At 44.4% G+C, this 21,539-nt stretch overlaps 2 protein-coding genes across 2 annotated transcripts; both read right to left on the reverse strand.

The window, feature by feature from the left end:
- Positions 1 to 266: 266 nt before the first annotated feature.
- On the reverse strand, positions 267 to 15,976 carry lats2 (large tumor suppressor kinase 2). The gene is made up of 9 exons (XM_088315344.1): positions 15,808 to 15,976; positions 12,220 to 12,836; positions 8,197 to 8,329; positions 6,555 to 8,113; positions 5,330 to 5,557; positions 4,822 to 5,176; positions 4,565 to 4,747; positions 4,373 to 4,479; positions 267 to 4,280 (listed from the first exon to the last, which is right to left on the reverse strand). Exons 2-9 carry the CDS (start codon positions 12,580 to 12,582, stop codon positions 3,768 to 3,770), a joined length of 3,441 nt encoding a protein of 1,146 aa, XP_088171470.1. The 5' UTR covers positions 12,583 to 12,836; positions 15,808 to 15,976; the 3' UTR covers positions 267 to 3,767.
- A 519-nt stretch (positions 15,977 to 16,495) lies between these two features.
- Positions 16,496 to 21,498, reverse strand: LOC148323820 (uncharacterized). Its single transcript, XM_088315546.1, has 2 exons — positions 21,270 to 21,498; positions 16,496 to 20,292 (listed from the first exon to the last, which is right to left on the reverse strand). Exons 1-2 carry the CDS (start codon positions 21,445 to 21,447, stop codon positions 19,028 to 19,030), a joined length of 1,443 nt encoding a protein of 480 aa, XP_088171672.1. The 5' UTR covers positions 21,448 to 21,498; the 3' UTR covers positions 16,496 to 19,027.
- Between the last annotated feature and the right edge of the window lie 41 nt (positions 21,499 to 21,539).

The following is a 21,539-nucleotide window of genomic DNA, read 5'->3' on the forward strand; positions in this document are numbered from 1 at the left end:
TTGAATTGATTAAAAAGAAAAGAGAATTAAAACGCAAATTATTATGAAACAGAGAAAATTTCATTATTAAAAATTATATTATACATAATATTAAAATGAAAAAAAAAAACACCTAACGGTTCTGAGACAAAAATACAGCAAATATTTAAAAGGTATTGTTTTTACATATGAAATGGAAACAAAAATCCAGATTTTTATGTATATTAATTTCCTAAAACATCTAGGATGTATTGATGAGCATGTGCATGAAAAGATGAAAACAGGAGTCCAAGTGGGTTAATTTAATTTATACATTACATTTGACACACACAAAACAGACAGACAAATGTAGAAAAGAAAAAAAAGTCACCTTGATAGTAATAACAACAATAATAATACTGCATAGAATTTTGGACATTAGCACGGAGGGAAAGAAAGGAAGGTGAAGTAGAGAGATGGGAAAGATAAAAAAAATATGTATATCTGTATAAATATAAATTCACGATTAATATACATTACACACGCTCCTTGGGGTACCAATACATATAATTAAAAAGAAAAGAAAAAAATCAGTCAACGATTGTCAGTCATCACTTTGTAACCATAAAAAAACAAAAAAAAACACTCACACCTGGTTACTTATAAAGCCTTTTGTTGTCCTTTTAAAGGGCCGGTATGTCAACAATGTACTCCTAAATATGTATTTTTAACTGCAAACATGGAAAATGCTTTTTTTTTTTTTAAACAAAGATATTTATTTTTTGCTTTCTACCCCTCTTACAGGTAGAAACGAACACAGGCAACAAAGGCAACAAAAAGGCAGCCACCCCAACTCGAAAAAAAAAGAAAAACAATTGGAGGAGATGTCTGGATTGTTCAACTGGCTTTACAGCACATGCAAGGCACATTTCGTTAGCCTAATCGCACAATTGCCTAAGCCAAATTTGAAAGTTTGCGAGTCAAAAGCAAGTACATTGGTATTTTCCTTGATTTGGTAATGGTGGGTTAAAAATGACTTTGGCAAATCTGCCATTCAGGCTAAAAATGATAATGTAAAAAAAAAATGAATAAACGAAGAAAATTTAAAAAAAAACTCACAAACATGCCAAGTCATCCTACAAGTCAAGATGAGGGATTACTCCGACATGTCGAAAACAGTTCAATTGCTTCAGAAGATTGTCAACAATCATTTTTAAATTTAAATTTAGGAAAAATCCTTAGCACTAAACCATGGCTTTGTGATAACATATTAAACAACTATCTATGTTGGAGTATTAGGGCCACACGAGAAGAAAAAATTGTAGAATTGTGATAAATTATTGGAAAGTTATGAGAGAAAAGCTGGAAAAGTTTATTAAAGTTGTAATTTTGCAACAGTTAAGTCATTGAGGTTCAGTCGTAATCTAAGAAGAACTAAGTTGAGTTGTCACATAAATGAAGCCGTAACACTGTGAGAATGAAGTTGGAATATGTCAAAAGAGTTGCGTTGTAAAAAGAAGAAAAAAGTCAGAAATTGCAAGAACAAATATGTAATGTTATGAGAATCGCGTACTGTTCAGACGATTAAGTCGCAAAGTTGTGGGAATGATGTCCAAGTGTTACGAGAAGCCGTAATGATCCGACGATGAAAATAAAAAAAAGCAAAGTTCCAGAAAAAAAATACGATGAGAGAAGAGAACAGTTGGAATATTCCGACAAATAAATAAAGTTACAGGAAATTAAAAAAAACAGAAACGATTTTTTGTATTTACATATCTTGTCTTGAAAAATAACTATTTTCATAAAATTCCAGATTTGTTTTCCCTCCTAATACTACAAATATTGTGCCTTATTTTTTTGGCCATATTTATTTTTTAATTCAGAATATGACGTTCTCCTCGTAATATTCCATTTTTATTTTTCTATAATAATAATAATCGTTAATTTACACAACATTAATGCTTTTTTGCTTGTAAAATGACACCTGACAGGTTTACACGTAACTCTTCAACTAATATTTTTGTAATTATGACTTTATTCACATCTGAGAATACGTAGATTCTCCTAATATTTTTTTTTTCTAAGTTGCATGACCTTAATACTCCATGATCATTTTGGGTTATCATACTCAACCCTTGTGACGTTGTGGAGGAACTCAGGAAGCCCTAAAACAAATCTTGTGTCCTTCCCCAACCCCCCCAAAAAAAACTTTGCTAAAGCATTTCCTTCTTTTCAAACTTTCCGTAAATCCACCGCGTGGCCTCTCTTGAGAGTGCTGCGTTCAGGGACCCGCCCCGACGTAGGACGGGGAAGGCTTGGCCATCGGATTCCACATTCATCATCATCATCATCATCGTCATCATCACTTTTAAGTCGCAATAAAACAGGTAATAATAAACACAGGTAAATAATAGTAACAAGCAGCATGTTGTAAGTGAGACACACACACACACACACACACACCCCGTACTGTATATACTGTAAGTGTATGTATACATTGCAGATAAAGCAATATGTTTGTACATGGCACTTTTTAATACTTTCAAATGGATATTAAGTGTTTAAGGGACACATATTGTATTGCACTTAAGTCATACGCATGTGTTAGGCTGCATTTTTCCCCCACCGCATAATTTTGTCTTTATTTATTTATTTTTATTTTTTATGAAAATGAGACATGGGAGGAGTCTGAAAATGACAAGAATTAAGATTATGATTTTTTCCATATATTTAAAACAAAAAAAAAACTAATTTATTTTCTTGGAAATTGCAGATTTCTTTTACAAGAAAATTAAAATTTTCAAAGCTGGAAACTTTCTGTGAAATTTCAATGCAGGCAAAAAGTCATAAAATTACCATGCAGTAAAGTCTTATTTTTAGAGGGAAAAAAATCTTATTTTTTTTAGGTAATGTGTTTCTTTTTTTGTATACTCATGACTTTAATTATACTTTTAAAGGTTTTTGCCAGTAATGTTTCCTCGTCTTTGAATTTTTTTTCCACCTTGTAATTGACGTACAAATAGTTGCCTAAATTGTTGTTAGCGTCCAGATTGAAGAACAAAAATTGGAATACAACCAGAATAAAGGTTTTGATTTTTTTCTTTTTTGCAATTTTTCCCATATAAAACAATTTTAAAAAAGGCAAAATTTCTCGAATTTCCATAACTGGAAAATTTCTTTGGCCTAAGCTGACTAATGGTGATGGTCTCACATTTGTCTGAATGATAGCTGAAATGAACCAGATGACGACTGGGACACTCTGCATATTGTATTTGAAACGTATCAAAGCGTAAAAGTATTCAGCTTTGAATATCTAACATTCCCCCCCAGGAAAACTTTGTCGCTCCCTCCAAACAAGTTTTTTTTTTTCCCCATTAACGATATACGTACTGCATAAAGGGGGCTGACGCACCCCTAACAGTTTGGGAATCACATGTCTTTCAGACAGTCTGTGGAGGAATACATCCAAAAATACCTAAACTCTGTCCAGTTTTGAACATCCCCCCATCAAACTTCTCCTGGAAAACTTTGGTGCAAATTTGTCAGCCCGTTTGAGTTGCTTTGGTACAGTCCTGCTCCTGCGCACAACACTCCTGTTGAACCTACGCCTCTCCCTCTTCACATGTGATATTTCAGTGTAAAAAAATAAAATAAAACACACAGTCACGTTGGAGAGTTTCAGTCGTGTAAGACAAAAGGAAGGAATGGAAGAAAGGGACTCCCGACTTTTTTGACATTCTTACCAGACTCGTCAAGTAGCAGAATGGTGCTTCTTGGTCCCATGCGGGGTCAGTTTCACTGGAGTCCATCTAAACGTAGACCGGCTCACATCCTTCCACCGCTTCCTCGTCGTCGTCATCTTCTTCGACCTCGTCCTTTTCATCTGGGCTGGGTGGCCCCTCGGCGCCCTCCAAAGGCTTAGGATAGCGGAAGGGGCAGCCGTTGTCATCGAAGAACCTGCGGAAGGTGAACTCGTAGAAGGCGTGCTCCGGGTGCTTGCCGTGGGGCGAGCACAGGGCGTCCAGAGCCCGGGTGCTGTCCCCGCTGTCGCTCCAGGCCCCGGGGCCACCCTCCTCCTCTACCGGGTCGAAGTTGGACGTGTCCATGGGGTGGGCGATCTTGGGTCGGTAGGGGGCGGGTTGTTGGCGGAGGTTGCTGGAGAAGTCCATCTTGCTGAAGAAGGGGTGGGACTTAATCTCGCCGGCGCCGTTAGCACCCAGGCGGTCCTGGGCCGAGCAGCAGAGGCGCCCAATGATGTCCACGGCTTCCGGGCTCAGCTTGACTTGGGCGGGGACCTGTAGCGTACTCTCCCAGTTGATTACCTGGACATTTGACACATAATTGACGGATTATTCGGCGGTGTGGCGCATGTTAAAGGTGACGTGTGTCAAGGAGCAATTTTTCTTCCACTCACCTTAATCTGAGTCTCTGTGGGAGTGGGGGCCAGGAAGGGCGGCTGCCCCACCAGCATCTCAAATAAGATCACCCCGACACTCCACCAGTCACACAACTGGGTGTAACCTGAAGAAACACAAACGAATCCATCAATCAGAGCCTCAGTTGTTGTCACCGGACAAGATGAGTATTTGGGTTCTGGTGGTCCCACCTTTGCGCAGCAGCACCTCGGGGGCGATGTAGTTGGGCGTGCCCACCAGCGAATGAGCCAGACAGCGCTGGTGTTGCCGATTGGCCCGCTGTTCCAGCGTCATCAGCCGGTCGCCACAGCGGCAGTTGGACACGTCGTCCCAGAAGTCGCTGGGTTCCATGCTGTCCTGTCTCACATGGCTCCCTGGCGGAATGCGGCCAAGGTTAGATTTTTTTTTCAAAAACGACATCCAAGCTTCTTATTTCCGAGGACCTTACCTTTCTGGTAGTACTTAGAGTTGTGGGTCCAGCGGAAGCCAGTGCACAGGCCAAAGTCCGTCAGCTTGATGTGTCCGTCCAGGTCGATGAGAATGTTGTCGGGTTTGATGTCACGGTGGATGAAGCCCATCTTGTGGACGCTCTCGATGGCCAGCGTCAGCTCGGCCACGTAAAAGCACGCCAGCGGCTCGGGGAAGACGCCCATGCGAATCAGCAGGCTCATCATGTCGCCGCCGGGGATGTAGTCCATGACAAAGTACAGGCTGTCGCGGTCCTGGAAGGAGTAGTAGAGGCGCACTACCCATTCGTTGTCCGCCTCCGCTAGGATGTCACGCTCAGCCTTCACGTGAGCCACCTGCGTCGACAACCATCCGCGTTAGTACAACCGAAAATATACAAAAGTGGACCAATAAATGTCAAAAGTTCCTAAATGAATTGCTACTGAAACAGCTGTCGTCAACAAGTTTTGATATAATGCGACCAAGACAAACAATGTATGAGAAGTCACCTGGTTTCTGTTGAGAACGTCTTTCTTGCGCAGAGTCTTCATGGCGTACAGGGCGTACGTGTCCACTTTGCGCGTCAAGCACACCTCCCCAAAGGCGCCGATGCCCAGCGTCTTGATTTTGACAAACATGGACTTGTCCATCTTGGCGCGCCGCAGCCGGTTGTAGTTGGACTCCTTCTGGTTGAGCATCTTCCTCATCTGGCCTTGCTCCGCCTCAGACAGGCCGGCCTGGACAACGGACACAGGAATGCTCAAGAAATGCTATTTGATGAGTTCAAGAAAGAACATACAATATAGAACAATTTTCCTTAATATCCTCCACTACTATCATTCAACTGAGCTGATAAAACTGTAAATAATTTGTCTTATTCATATCAAGATACTTTGAATCAAAGTCAGAATTATGATATGTTGACAACACTCGGTCTGACCCCCCCCCTCCCTAAAAAAAAAAAGCCCCAGGAGGAGTTTAAAAGTGCAGAGGCCAAATTTATGGTATGCTCACCATCGAGATAAAGATCTTGTTTTCTAAAACAAACTCCCCAGGGGAGAATTCTCCAGATTTCAGGGTCTAGATTATCTGCTACTTTGCTATGAGAACAAATCGTACTTAAGGCAACAAAACCAACACAGTGTTGGTCTTGTCAAAAACATCCCCGGTGGATATGGACGTTCACAATGTCTGCTATGTGTGATGTCGAAAGCTGTAGCAATTCGCCGACTTTTAATACTGTTCAAGCTCGTCTTTCTTGAACTCACACACGGGCAGCCTCCAGCCATTTCTAAATGTTAATCTTAGCGCCGATACAGGCAGGTCCAGATGAAATTGTTTGCAGCAAAGGTTTGTTGATTATTAAATCCATTTTAAGTACTATAAACCAGGTTGGAAAAATAGACTCTGAAGGGTTTAGATGGGCCAAATCCATCTCCAGACTTACACCCTATAAAGCATGCATACAAAGTTGTAGGATCTTCTTCTGCGTCGTCATTTGATATTTTCTCCTTTCAGAAGAAGTTCTCCAAAGATTTTTTTTTTTACACTTTATGTTGATGGCTTGCAGGTTTACTGTTTTTCAGACCATATATGTGACTGAGACGACAGCTTGCTGCACAGGTCACAACACCTGATTTTCAAAACAGAACTTCTTTTAGACTGTAATAATTAAATCTTTAAAATATTTTTGTTCAGTGAGGCCCTGAATAACTTGCCTAATTTATTAATTACCTTGGACATTTCCTGTTCCAGCTGCAGCCTGCGGTTGAGCTTCTGCTGGTAGGTCTTCATGACGTTCTCGATGTGCTGCTCCATGTAGAACTTGAACGCAAAAGGTGAGTAGGTCTTGATGCGGGACTCTCGCTTCTCCTCGTCGCGGCCATTTTTCCTCACTGGCACAGGCGACGTCTGAATCTGCTTCTTGTCTTTGACCGTTTTCTCAGCTTTGCCGCCTTTCGTCTTCTCCTTAATCTGATGGGATCCGTCGTCTGTGATTCCACTACCACTGCTGCCACTGTGTGTGTTCCTGGAAACGGGACTGCCGAGATCCTGAGTCCCAGCGACGGCTCCCGCACCCTCCAGGGACACGGTCTCTCCAGGTGACGTGATGAGATTTTTGGGGTAAGGTGGCGGCGGGCAGCGAGGTTCCTGGGGGGGCTCCAGGGAGTAGGTCTCCTCTGGCATGTAGGCCAGTGGTTCTGTCGTTTCCTGGGCTTGGGCCGCCATCCAGCTGGGGTGGCACGGTCCCACTGCCGTCTTGGGTTCCGGTCTCATCACCCGAATGCTCTTGACTGGCTGTTGGATGGGTGGAGAAGTGACAGCTGTGATGGTGTTGGGAGGACCCAGGGAAGGATCCTGGGGCGCATTCATGGGAGGCCGAACGCCGTTGGACACAGCTGAGCGGCTGTTGAAGGAGTTGGCCCTGCTGGGCACCCGGACCTCACCCCTGAATGGCCCTTGAGGTTGGGGCGGTCTGGTTTGGGGTGCCCCTTCGGGACCTGGGGGCCCCGCCCAGTGGTGCTCATATAAGTCCAGGTTGAGGCTCGCCCTGGATGGCGTCATCAAGCCCTGGGGAAGATCGGGGAAGTCCGGACCCATAGGTGGCACCCCGCCTGGGGAACGGGACATCATGTGAACCTGATGGGAGGTGGGGCTCGCCTGACGTGGGTGCGAGTGAGGGGCCAGGTACAGATTCACGGGGTAGCCCCCCGCACCTCCTCCTGGCACGTTCTGGCCCATGGGCCCTTTAGCTTGCATGTTGACATAGTTGTCTGGGGGTGCCATGGGGGGTGGCGCCATCTTGTTCTGAAAGGAGGCAGTTCTCTTAACTCCGTAGCCTGCAGGCTCCATTAAGTGAGGCCTGGGGTGGCCATAGTCATAGTGGGGGCCCGGCACCGGGGCCCCAGGTGGCAGCGGTTGACCAGGGACATTGTAGCTCATCATGGGCCCGTGCTGCTCCATACCACCAGGATAACCTTTCTGCGGGGCTCCTGGGGGGTACATGGTGTTGGCTGGGTTTGTCTGAGGGGCCATCACCGGTGGGTAGTTACCCATACTGGGTGGTCGACCCATTGGGTTCCCCATGGGGGGACCCTGCGCTGCTCCAGAGGGCGGCATCATGTAGTTCATGACGGGGGGAGCGCTCATATAGGGTCTGGGCATCTCGCCTTCCGGACCATATCCGGCCACACCCTCATACATGGGGTGGTACGAGGGCATGGCACCAGCAGCCTCACCTGAGACTTCCAGCGGGGGGCGGTGGTCCATTGAGGGGGGCATGCCAGCTTTTCCTAACATCACAACAAACAATTTATCAGGGACAAATGTACGTTTTCAGATATAGAACTGAACCTCCAAAGTCACAAGGACGTACCTGGCGAAGTCTGCTTGATAACACGCACAATGAGCTCATTGCGAGGGTCCAGGTAGCCCATCTTACTAATGTATTCCAGAGCCGCTTCGATGTTCCTGCTTCCCGTTTGCTTCAGCGCCCGGACGGCCATTTCCTGTGGAACACAAAATAGAACATGAGGACCTCTACCGACACAAACCTAATCATCCATCTATCCTTTCCCAACACTGCATTTTTATTTTTATCCTGTTCACAGTTGGGGGGAGCAGGAGGTTTTCCTACTTGGTAGACGGGCAAAAGGCGGGCTACGACCCTGGACTGGTCGCACGTCAACCACAGGATACATACGGAGGGAGACAACCATTTTCAACATTTCACGACTGAGTAACTGGGGGAACTGAATTCAAGTAAGGCGAGTGCCTTGCAACACGATCAGTGACTGGCAACCCTAAATTACTGTATATGACATGTAATGGGCAAAATAAAGCCATAAAGTCGCACCTTTGCATATAATGTCCTATATTTACATCATCAATGTACCATTATTAGCATCAGATTTAATGGTCTATCCTTATCAAATATATAAATAACGACAAGAGATGACTATTTTATACATCTAATGTACAACACTGTCATAACAATTAATGGACACGCTTGTTAAGTACCATATTTAGTGTTCTTTGAACCTTCCAGAGCACAGAAAGTTCTGGATTGTTTGGGGAACAGATATAAGAACATTCCTGAAACCATCTGAGAACTCCGCAAATCAGCATGTATCAGCAACAGATGGTCCAGGAAACACACAAACAGCACAAGTGGGTCAAACGGCTCAAGCCGGGACACGTAATTGCGGTTTTGCGAGTCATTTTTCTTCTCTTTTAATGTAGGTCATTGCTGAAAAAGACAAGCACTGATCCACGCTCTGTCTCAGGAAAATGCATGAGGGAAACGCTCCCGTCGACACGCAATAATCGTTGGCCATATGTGTTGTTATGGCACATGTGCAACGGTTGTCACAGCTGGTCGACGCCGCGGGGCGGAGGTGCATCACCGGGGCGGGAAAAAAACATTCCCCTATAACCGATTATGCTCGGCCTCGGTCTTCGCATTTATGTTTGGATTTTACCATCATAACTGTCATTCCTAGATGACATTGCGATAATGCGGCCTGTATGTTTTTGCTACATTTTTTTAAGCACATTCCAGATCTGATAAGTCCAAGGAGAGGGGAAAAAAAAAAAGGAAGCGCAGAGCCACCCAACAAATTCCTGCAAGGCGGCCACTTTTGCACTAACGGGAGTTTCCTGACATTAAAACGCCTCACCCAAAATATCCACGTCTGATGCCTGATGTTGCCAGAACCTCCATTTATTTAATTCACCTTAATATCTAAATGAGTTGACGGTCGGGTAACTTATTTAGGGTGTCCTCAATTTAGGATCCGTTCCGTTCCGAAAGCGGTGCGGTAACCCAAACTCCACAGATTTTTAATCAATTTCACTGGAAAGGTTAATCTGGGAAATTCTGGAAATATTTACAATTGGAAACTTCTCTCGAGGAATTCATTTGAAGTTTCCTGGAATTTTGTTACCCTATCCCACATTGAGTGTCTGACTCCACCAAAAGCGTCACTGTATTTAATCACCCAAGGGAAAAATGTTAGAAATGTTGACTCTGTCAGCTGTGGGGAGAATTCGTACAAGAATTTGATAAGAATCTGACAAGAATCTCACAAGTCCTGGTGAGCAGGAGTCAAGAAAAATTTGTGTTGTTGAGGAGTTTTAGGAAACAATAGCAATCATTCCTTTGGCTACTTGATCAGCTACTTGCAACTTCCAAGGAATTTCTCACCCTGAAACAAAGTGAGATACTTGTGTTGTCATCTCTTCGCAATGCTCAACATAAAGCGCACTCACACACACACACACACGCGCGCACACCCCCACACACACAGGAGACATCTTGTAATTTCTGATAATCAACAAATTCGAGTGACTTCATTCTAGATGTGCAGTTTGGTAAACCCCGTTGCCGTGGCAACACACAAATTGGAGATCATCTGATGTGACCGCCAGCAGAGAGTTTGTATCGACTGCTCTTACTGTACACAACGTACACACACATTCACGCCTCATGTATGAAGTGTGGAACTGCAAATGAGGCGCGGGCCAAGCCGCTTTCTCCAGCTGTTTGGAATTGTCTCTAACGTTTGTTTTTTTTTCTTACGTTGAGAAATGAAAACACCAACCGTACAACCGGGGACCACTCCGTTAAATGTGAGAGCGACTTACATGCGTGAGCAAGTGTTACAGAGTTAGCAACTTGGCGAGGATGAGAGTGAGTGAGTGAAAACAGCGTCAAAAATGATAAGGTCATATTTCAACCCTTTCTTGCCAAATTTTTAAAAACAATTCCCAGTAGGATGACGTGAAAATGTGCACCAGTGCAAATGACAAACCCATGATATTCTGGTTTTGAACACATCTCTATGAAACGTCGGGTTGCAAACGGGTGGAAAATTATTGTAACTTTTGCCACTGTGGTGCCGTGGCAACGGATGTTCCCCACGTTCCTCCAACCAGGAAGCAGGAATTTCACATATTTTCGAGTGTCGCATGGGCACATCCCCATCAAAATGGAAACCAACACGCTCAGTTCACATAGCATACGTCGTTAAGAGTACGGTATGTAACATTTCAACACGCAAACAATAAACACACGCCAACAAGTCACATCCTGTGTCTGTTGCATAAACACCACCGACGTGGATTCCATATGCAGGAAAAAACACACACCCACACAAATACACGGCTACAACATACATTGCAAATACCCACACAAGCATTCCAAAAACACAAACCCATTAGCAACACACATGTACACACACATTACAAATACACACGCAAACACCCACCCACACCCACTCACACTTTACAATAACATAAACACTTATTACAAATACACTTGCACATCTTAAATCATCAGGAACACTCGACACAATTACACACACACACACGCACACAAACTGATACTATAGATGAATAACACACGCACACACAGAGTTTTTCATGTGCTGTCAATGCGTGGAATACCGCTCCCACTGCCCCCCCCCTCTTGCTCCCCCTCTAAAACATTTCCTCCTCAGTGGTTATGCAACCAGCCACATTGCTGGCTAATTTGCAGCTGGAGAAGTCCAACGAGGAGAAGACGAAAAGAGCTGATAAGATGCGCACCGTACAGCGAAATACACACTCAATACACACTAATTACAAATCTATATGTGTATTGTTAAAAAAAGACACACAAAAAAAAAACATCAAGGGAAAAAAACCCAGATACAGACACATAACTAATTTACACACAAATTAATGTAGATAACAGACAAAACACATACACGGCACACGTATCATCACAAAATTCACCCAACACATACAGGCATCACAAACACACAACACACAAAACATACACGCAAACACTACAACACAACACACACAGATGAAAAACTCATCACACACACATACAAACAAAGCAACACACAAACAAACACACACTTCATTTGTCTCACACACACGAATGACACTTTATCACAAAACTAACCCATCACACACGGCACAACACAGACACACAAGCCCCCCCCCTCCTTATTTTTGACACTGTTATAAATGAGGTATTGTGGTTGCCAGATGGTCTCACGCACATAGACAAGAGGGGGTTATGGGTGCGAAGAGAGGGGGGGGGGACTTCGGTGCTGGCGGCGACGACAAGGAACTGCTCCGCCCTGCTGCCATTGAATGTCGACTTCCTGCTTTGACAATGGCGACAGAGGGCCAGGAAATGGCCTCCATTGTATAATCATAATAATAAAGAGGCTCTCCAATACGTTAGCGTAAACTAGCCGTTAGCCTAACATTTGGCAAGTTAAACTAGCCATGACCCTAACATCCATGCTAGCCTAATTGAAGTTGGATATGCCGTTCACCTCAACTATCGAATGCTGATGTAATTAATCATTGTCAATTAAAGACCTAATTGTGGGTGTCTCACCTGGTCACATCCAGCATTGACGAGCTCCTGCAGCATCTGCCGGTTGACCTCACCGGCGGGGTGCCCGGACCCCGACGAGGGTCCCGACTCGTTGGCGAAGGGCATGAGCGACTTTCGAATCTCACGCAGGGCGTTCTGGTAATTGTTGAACTTCTGCGGCGGCCGCACGGGCTGTTGGCGCCCGGTCGCGTCCTTGCCGCCCTTGCAGTCGGCGGGGCGGCCGGCGCCCTCAGCCCGCTGGCCGCCCCCGTGCAGGGCCTGACTCACCAGCTTGGCCGGCTGCTTCAGGCCTTCCTTGATCTCCTGGAGCCTCTGGCGTGTGTTGCCCACATAGGGCGCCGCCGGGAACGTCTTGGGCCTCATGGCCGCGTTGTCCGGGGGTCAGGCAGCACAGTTACCGCCTTTGGTGGTTGACCTCAATAGATAATAAAGGCTCTCCCGTAGCCGATCCGAGATTGGTCTCCCTTGTTTGTTTGTCTGCGGACTCGGGGTAGCGGTGGGGGTTCTACAGGCGTTCCATGGTGTGGCTTTCAAGGCTCGGGTTCCAACTTATTCCAGGAAATGCAGCCACTCGCAAGGGTGCCGCTGAGCCAAATCATGATGCTGCCAATCTGCTCCTGTGGAAGGAAGGAGGGAAGGAGGACATTAAGGAGTTAGAATCTGGTTTGGTTCAACACTCAAAGATGGCAACAAAATGGACGTGGGACCAGAATCCTTGTAGATAAAGATGGCAAGTGCCCACGGAATGCCAAGTGTCTGCCTTTGGGGCCCCCCACTCCAGCGGAGGGACCCGCCTTCCCTCCCGCCCGTTCACCGTTAGCGCATAGCCACAGTTGCATTAGTCAACGTGTCACTGCATACTCGTGCAGTTCGGTCATCGGTGAACACCCGACTACCACACGTGGAGGTTGCCTCAGTTCAGACATGCTACCAGGAATTGAAATACCGCAGTATAACGGCTGAAGGATTTTGAAAAATATTTTAATCGCAATTTTTTTTTTCACCTAAATATTAAAATTATGATTTGATTTGATTTTTTTTCCAAGGTCCTCTTCCCATGCATTTTAAAACAAACACATAAGCAAGATTGTAGTTTATCTTCCTAGTATGTCAATTCAATATCAATATTACGTATTGACTGTGCTAATCAAGCGAAAGCTCAGAACTCGAAAAACTCGGAAGTTGGGGCAATTAAAAGTCAAAAGTGTCACTCTAAAAAAAATTAAAAAAATAAATAAAAATACTCGCTAACATAAAGATGGAATGCGTGAAAGTGGTAATAAGAGCCGGGGACAAAAGTCTGGTGCTAATATTTCTGTAACACTGGGCGGGGGGGGGTCACTCAGGGGTGATCTCAGCAAGCCGAGGGGACTGGGGAGGCTGGGCTTGGGGGGTGGGGGGGGATAATCGGAACACACCAGAGTCCCTTGAAATGCTTAAGATTCACCCACGGCCTCGCCAGCTGCCCCCATTGCTTCGGGCCATTTCAGAGGATATTTTAATATATTTCTGACTCAAAGAATTTGAGTTCATGCAAGAAAAGTAATGACTTGACTAACGAGTGTCACAACTTACAAGCTTATTTAGTCAAGTGTGGCTGCTAAAAAGGTTTTTGAGTGGATGCCGATTCCAATATTTGGCAGAATTAAATGTTATATACTATATTAAAGAATACAAAAATGTATTTTTAGGTCCCATAATGCTTATAACAATTTAAAAAAATAATTGAAGGTTTTACATTCCTTTATCCGTTTCTTTTAATTTGTGTGTTTTGACAGTCACTATATTTGTTTTGAGCCTCCTCCCAGCCGTCTACGGGCAGTAGGTGGAGTTGGAGTCCACCCTGAACTGGTTGCCAGCTAATACACTCACGCACTAAATATAAATATAAATTAAAAAATCAGTTGGGCCCTTGGTCGCACTATATTAATACAAGTTATTCTACAAAGGTTAATAATGCATCACTTTCTAGCTTTTATTGCATCCAGACGAATGATTATAGTTAATTGGAGTCGAAAAGTGGCTGGTCGTGAGTCATTTACATTTTGACAACCAATCCCATTCACAGCTATTTACAGACTTGGTTCGATAATCCGCACCACTGGGTCGTCCCCTCTCAGGGGACCTCCTCACCTCTGTTCTCGCCACGTTGAATCACTGGGGAACATCATCTATTCTTCGTTCACCCTGAAATAAACCCTCCAAAACATGGCTGGTCTGGAAATAGGAATGATGAGCAGCTGGACATTGCCGCTCGAAATATTAACACCCCAATCTTAAATAGTCTGCAAGACATACCAAGCCCTCAACTATGGACCCTGCACAAATTTGTAAGAAATAAAGATGCCAATGGCAGGGTGCGAAAAGTCCAATTTATTTGTATATTCTTTGTACTTTAATTCAATGTTTTTTTTTGTTGTTGTTGTCAGCAAGCAGATTAGAATAGGGGTCAAACGAGTTGAAACACAGCTAATTATTGGACCACAAGGGGTCCAAAAGGAGAAACGTAAAACATAATAGCTTTCGCAATTACAAAACTGACAGTGACATGGTTTACCGTACCATGAAAAGTACCAAAATGTACACTTTTCTGTGAATGTATCTTCACTTTTGATTGTTACAAAATGAGAAAAAAACGTGTGCTTTACCAAAAATATCAAGGGTCAAAACACAGAACCTTGGGGTCAATTTTTTTTTTTTGCATCAGAGATGGAGATAAAAAGGGATACTCCTGGTTGTACAAAGTAGATGAATCATTTATAATAATTGGACATTAGCTGATTTGCACCTTTTCCAAATCCAAAAAGGGACCTAGATATACTCCCAAAGTGTATTAACTCAAGTGTCAAGGTTATAAAAGTGCAAGTGACAACACTGCCCCCCCCCCAAAACAACAAAAATTTAACTTATCTTTATTTCTCAATTGTCCCGGGTGGAAAGAAGTAAGATTGTTACATAAAATGTTACATGTAATATTGTTCCCAAAATGTCAAGCGTTCAAAAATAGAACCTTGAGGGACACCCCAAGCCTAAAAGTACATTTAATTTCCAACAGTAGTCCAAATTCACATTACACCAATAATACACTGTAATAAACCTAACTGCCTTTTGTACCTTTTTAAGTCCAAAGGGGGGAGCATGTATGCATCACGGTACAAACTTGACAGTGACAACTCAGTGTACCCCTAAAAGCACCCAAAACTACTTATTATTGAATGCAACAACATTGTAGGTACGAACCAGAAGTTTAGACCCACAAACAAGCCCAAACTTGCAACAACAATACGAAATTATTACTACTTCACTGTGATCATTTTGTCAAGAGAAGCTAAAAACAACAGGATGGTTGCTAACTAGCATCCCCCCCAGCCTCCACTCCCGTCCCCTTCATGCAAGACGGTGAAAAAATGTGGTAACCCCAGTTCGCTTAGTTTTCGGGTCACTAGGTTTGACTCTTAAAAACGGAATTAACAGCAGAAACTTTCGTCCAAGCGGTGCGGAATCGCCATTTTGTAACATTTTAGTGGGGAAGACCACCACTGGCAACACCAGCAACACCCCCCTCCCCAAAAAGTACAGTCCACCTACCATGTGATGGAAAAGGAGCGATTAAATCTGCTTTGGTAAGTCCTCGGTGGGCTTTAAGAGCGCTTGGTCGGGATCAGAAGGGACGAAAGAGGGAAGGAGAAGAAGTGATGGTAGCAGCCTCCATTTTCTTCAACAGGCTGAAAGTCAAGTTAAAAAAAAAAGTTGGACACTCGCTGCATTGTTAACATTCCACTGATCACGTGACCGCACCGACGCGCGTCACAGTGGGACCGGGCAAAGATCGTCTGTATGTGGTAAGATGCGCCACTAAAATACCTGTAGGCAAAGTAAATGACAGACAACCGAGCGGATTTATTATCTTAAAGAGTACGACATCTGCCTCATACTGACGTTTCACTCCTTTCTGTCGCGGCAGTTCCATTTCTTATGGTAGAGTAGACCCTGTTTCGCCACCCGCTATTTACCTACAAGCGTATTTTGGAGGGGTCTCAGCGTTTTTTGAATATTTTGGGAGATTAAAAAAAATCCAATGCCGTTCAAAGGCATGAAATATACGCGGATTTTTGCTGTTGAACGCTGAACTCGCAATAATGTCGGAAAAAAAACGTATTTGTGCAAATACTTTTGATCTCACAAGACTGGACCACGAAACGCCTTTTTAATCAGCATACATCTTACAAGCATTCCAACTTTACCATATTTTTCCTTATCACAGTAACAGTGTTCATTATTTCAGTCTAGTTGTAGGGTAGGGACGCATACAAAGGAATGGTGAAATTAATAAAATAAACACCAAGCGGGTATTTTCCAGCATTTTATCACACCAGTCAAAATAAAAACTATATAGTTTTTCAACATGGATGTAAGCGTGTTTAATTCAATGCATTTATTGTGAAAAGGTGACGTGACAATCAACACAGGAAGTTTGGCATGTAATGTGCCCAAAGGAAGACTAAACATTGTTCATCAACATTTATGAGCATGGTTTAGTAAACAATGGACATACATGTTGACGTGGAGTGCAGGAATGAAATCAATAAATTTCTAAGAAATTAACCATTATGGCCTATTTGGTAAGTCTAAAAAGAACATTGGTAGTTTACACACCCAGAAGATAAAGTGGTCAAAAACTAAGCAAACGTGCTCTGCATTATTCAAATCAACCACTAGATGACGCTAGAACCACGTATCTAAAACTCGGTCCCGTTACTATTTTTTTTTCCAGGATGAATGGAGGACATACGCCCCAAAAATGTAAATTGTTTTATAACCCACATCTGCTTAACAAATTCACAAAATGATTCATTTTCACATGTTTAAAGCATCCTACAGGAACCCAAGGCACACTGGACTTTATGAACGTCATTCCTCGAGCACAGGTCCATTACCACACTTGAGACATTGACCTGAATACAGTAGTGTAGTTCCATAAATGTCCACTAGGACAGCAAAAGACTGTTTTAAAGGAGAACTAAACCCCCCCCAATTAAAGTAAGAAAACAGAGTACTCTGATCAATGTTGCATTCAGGGGGCAATAATGGGCAAAATAATTATCAGCTGCAGAGATGACGTTCTAAATTACAGTAGCGCGTTGCCAATGAACTGTCGACTAACAAACTATTGAGAGGATGGATTTAACCATTTCACCCTAAGAACATCATGGCTGAGATGGAAAATATGTAAAAAAAAAAATATATAGGCAAAGCGTATTCGTGTTGTACATCAATTAGTAAAGATTTGATATAAAAAAGATCCATAAAAAAGGGTTCACATAGATAATGACTTTTATGATCATGGTTTATTATGCAGCTTAGGCTATGAACATGTAATTAAATTAAATTTGCACCTTGTTGTTACTGAATAAACTGACTGTATAGTACGTATCTTAGTAAATAAAGCGAGTAAGAAATGGGTGATGTCATTCACAAACGCTCACTCAAGAGAGTGATAAGACCTTCAAATGGCGGCCCCCAATGTGTGAGTACATTATATTTTTCAGGATAAATACTTAGATTTAGGCAACCAGCAGCTGACATATTGGGTTTAACTCCCCTTTAAAAGGATGATCATAATGACTAAAGTGCCCCCAAAAAACCTTTGTACCACTTTGCTACATTAGGGATGCGAGTTTTTTCGTGAAATGTCATTGTCATACTGAGAAGTGTTGCTAAGAACCTGTAGTTTGCCTTCTATGGTTTTGGTCCTATTCCCCTTCAACAAAGCAAGCAGAGTCACAACACCCTCTTCCCTCATTGGTCGTGAGAATGTAAACCGGAAGAAGGTTTGCTGTACTGACTCACATTTGAAACAGCACGAAAGCTAAACAGAAGACACGTTTGGTAAGACTAATCGATTTTACGTGAACATATTGGATCCGGTCTCTTACCACAACCGAGGGCCGAGACCAGGGACAAGTTTGAGTCGTTCCGCAACGGAGTGAGATTCAAATGAAGCACGCTGAGGTGGCGCAAGATACTTTGATTGCTGCAGTTGTTGAAGGCACAAGCGACTTGTACGATCATGGTGAACGGGCCCGTATCTCTTCATGCTAGTGGACACATTCGGTATATTATTTTCAAGTTAGTCGGCGAAACCATGTCTCGTTTCTGCACGGGGAATTGGTGATGACAAATCTCAGCATGTTAGAACCACTCAGGAGAAACTTGCAAAGAAATATTTAACCTTGTCCCTGGTTAGAATGGATGGCCAAATCCCCAAACCAACATGGAGACAAACACCCCCAGATTGTCTTGATAGTGACTGGTTACCATGGAAACCCAGCTCCCTGCAAAAGGTGATGTCCACATCCCGGCTGGCCAGAAAGTCATTCAGGCAAAGCTCGCACAGAAATCTGGAACCCTCTACCAGGTTCTGAGAATTGACGTTTCCCAGACCTACTCTGGAGACGAAAGTGACAATCCCAATGAGAGAGACGTTGCAAGATGCTCCTGCCGCTTTCCCTCGGAGTCGTAAACAAAATTTGATAACGCCAAAGTCCAGATCCCTGGCCAGAACTTTGTCAGCCAGGATAAAAGCTTGCAGAGAAATCTGCAACCCTTCATGAGCTTCTGAGACTTGATGCTTCCCAGAACCACTTTTGAGATGAAGGTGACCCTGCCGATCGGACAGTTTAAACAACACAAACTGCCCCGGTATGGAGAAAAACAACTGAGGCTTCAATTACAGCAAACTAAACGGTCCTACGATTGTGCCTAACAAAGTTTCCAATAGAGAACCTCAAAGAAAAAAGGACCGGCATCACTCCAGAGGTGCAGCAGAGATACACAGGTTGTTTAAGGCACAAGCGACTTGCACAATCTTGTCAAAAGTCGAAAGGTTGGAAGTGCGCTCTGCAGCCGTGGTGAACGGCCTCTCCACAGGGCCGGTGAGCATGGTGTACCGTCGCCTCACCATGGACACCACCCTCTCCACGTGAGCCTGCACACTTATTGTGTCAGGCGGCGAGTCCTCCGCCCTCCGACTCGGGTCATCTTGAAAGCAACCGGCGATTCCAAAGCGAGCGCCGCGAGCGGCCACGGCATCGGCGATGTCCAGATCCCGGCTGGCTAAAACCACATCTCCCGGGAGCAGCTTGCACAGAAATCCCGAACTCTCCGCCAGGTTCCTGGGGCTGAAGTTTCCGAGGACGCCCCTGGAAACGAAGGTGACCACGCCCTGCGGTGCCACGCCAATTAAGTAGTTCAAGATGTTGCACGATGCTGCTGCTGCACCCTGCTCGTTGTCCCCGGCGACCGGGCCCTCGCAAGGCACAGTGAAGCAGTCCACAATGACGGCACAGTCCGGGCAGGAAGAGCGCAGAGCCGCTGGGAGGTTCTTCCGCAGCTCGGCACGAGAGGGCCAGAAGACCGCGGTGGGCACCAGGGTAGAAGACATTATGTTGACCACATGATGCACAGTCCGAACCACCATGCTCACTTTGACACCGAAGCGATAGGCCAAGTCTTGGTTGCGCAGGTCCAATCGCAGACGCATGAGTGTGAGCAAAAGCTGCTGGAACTTGGACAGCTTGGCGTTCCTGATAGCGTCCATGTGTGGTGCCAGCAGTAGCATGACCGTCTCCAGCACAAAGAAGTTGGGCAGCCCGGTGTAGAACTTGACCTTCTCAGCATCATTTCGAAGGGAGTTCTCCGACAGGGACATCTTCTCCATGGACTCGCGCAAGGCGCGATTCTCTCGCCGGACGGCTTTAAGAACGTCGTCAAAGTTGACGGAAGTCTGTGCAAGCGTTTCATCCTTATCGTCACTCAACGACTCATCATCATTGTCGTCGTCATCATCTGTTAATGACGATGCACTGCCCTCGATGTTGGCCTCAATCGGACCTGGCTCTTCTGGTCCGGACCCGCCCTGGCGCTGCAGGAAGAGCAGGGCATTGGCCGCCTCCACGCGGGCTTCCTGCTTGTCCGGGAACTCGGGTGGACTCGGCTCCTTCATCTCAGGGGAAATGGGCGTGAACACGGAAGGAACATAGTCCGGTGATCGAGGGTTCTTGACTTGTTTACCTGTATGAGATCAGATACAGGAAAATCTTGGATACAGTTTTGCCAGAGAAAATGGTTGTGAACTGATGCAGAAGACAAGTGAGAAAATATTTAAAAGCTAGTAAAACATAACCAACTAGTTTGGACATAAGAAGTCAAGAATAATAATTTGTTAACCTATTTTAGAACTTACTGTAATAACAAGGAAATGCTAGCAAAATATCAACTTTATAATTTCTTACATATGACAATTTGAAATTTTGGTTGGGTACAGATTTTAGCAAGCATCATAGAAATTGACATGCATGATTTGCTTTTGCGGGCCACACTAAATGATGTTTGTGGGCCAGATCTGGCCCCCAGGCCTTGAGTTTAATTGTGACCAAGCAGTGTTACTGAGCCTTGATGAAAGGCATGTATTTTGCACTAGAAAAATCTAACGGCTATCACACCACGCAAAAAAAGGAAGAAAAAATGTCACAAAAATATATTTACATCACAGTAAACTAATGAAAATCTTATTCCTTATTTCTCCAAATGTACAGTGGTAAATCTGGGCCTGTTTAGCACAGATTCGAACCCCAAGCCCTACAACTGTGAGGTTGACATGCAAAAACTATTTCAACGTGCTGCCAGGTGTTTAAATTGTAATGGTTATAGTCAAGTGTTTGTATGAAAAAGCACACATGTGCTTCGAATCGAAAAAAAATTCAAAACGACACACGAAGCACGACAGGAAGTGTGCGTGCATTGAGTCGCGTGAACACGCACCTAACAGCGCATTTGGTGCAGTGGACCCCCACTGTCATTTTATGACTTATTTACAGTCTACACCTATTTGGCTACTCGGGAAAGTCGCCGTTAACGTCACCGTGCTTAACTTTTGAAAATTTGCCAAAAGTAAATAACCACAAGTATATAAAAGCTAAAACAGTTGTAAAAAATTTGTAAATTTGGACAGAAAACAAAAACGGGGAGTTAATATGTAAGTATTATACCGGAGATGAAGTGAGTGCTGCACAACCGGCTGCCGTCGTTGGGCGACCAACCCTGGCGGTTAACGGCCGCGATCCACCGCTGCTTCCTCTCGGGGTCCCGCGGGAAGCGGTAGAAGGACAAGCCGGTGCCAGGCGTCCTACGGTTCCTACAGCCGGCCACCACACACGTGTGAACCATAGCCAGGCCACCGAAGCTCGGCTTGCCTAGCCTAGCCTAGCGTGCTAGCTCCTGCTGGTGGTGGGGGTGGGTGCTTTTGACTCCCAAAATGG

The sequence above is a fragment of the Idiotropiscis lumnitzeri genome, chromosome 14, assembly GCF_059441095.1.
Source record: "Idiotropiscis lumnitzeri isolate Australia: NSW breed Sydney's pygmy pipehorse chromosome 14, RoL_Ilum_1.0, whole genome shotgun sequence".
Lineage (NCBI taxonomy): Eukaryota > Metazoa > Chordata > Actinopteri > Syngnathiformes > Syngnathidae > Idiotropiscis > Idiotropiscis lumnitzeri.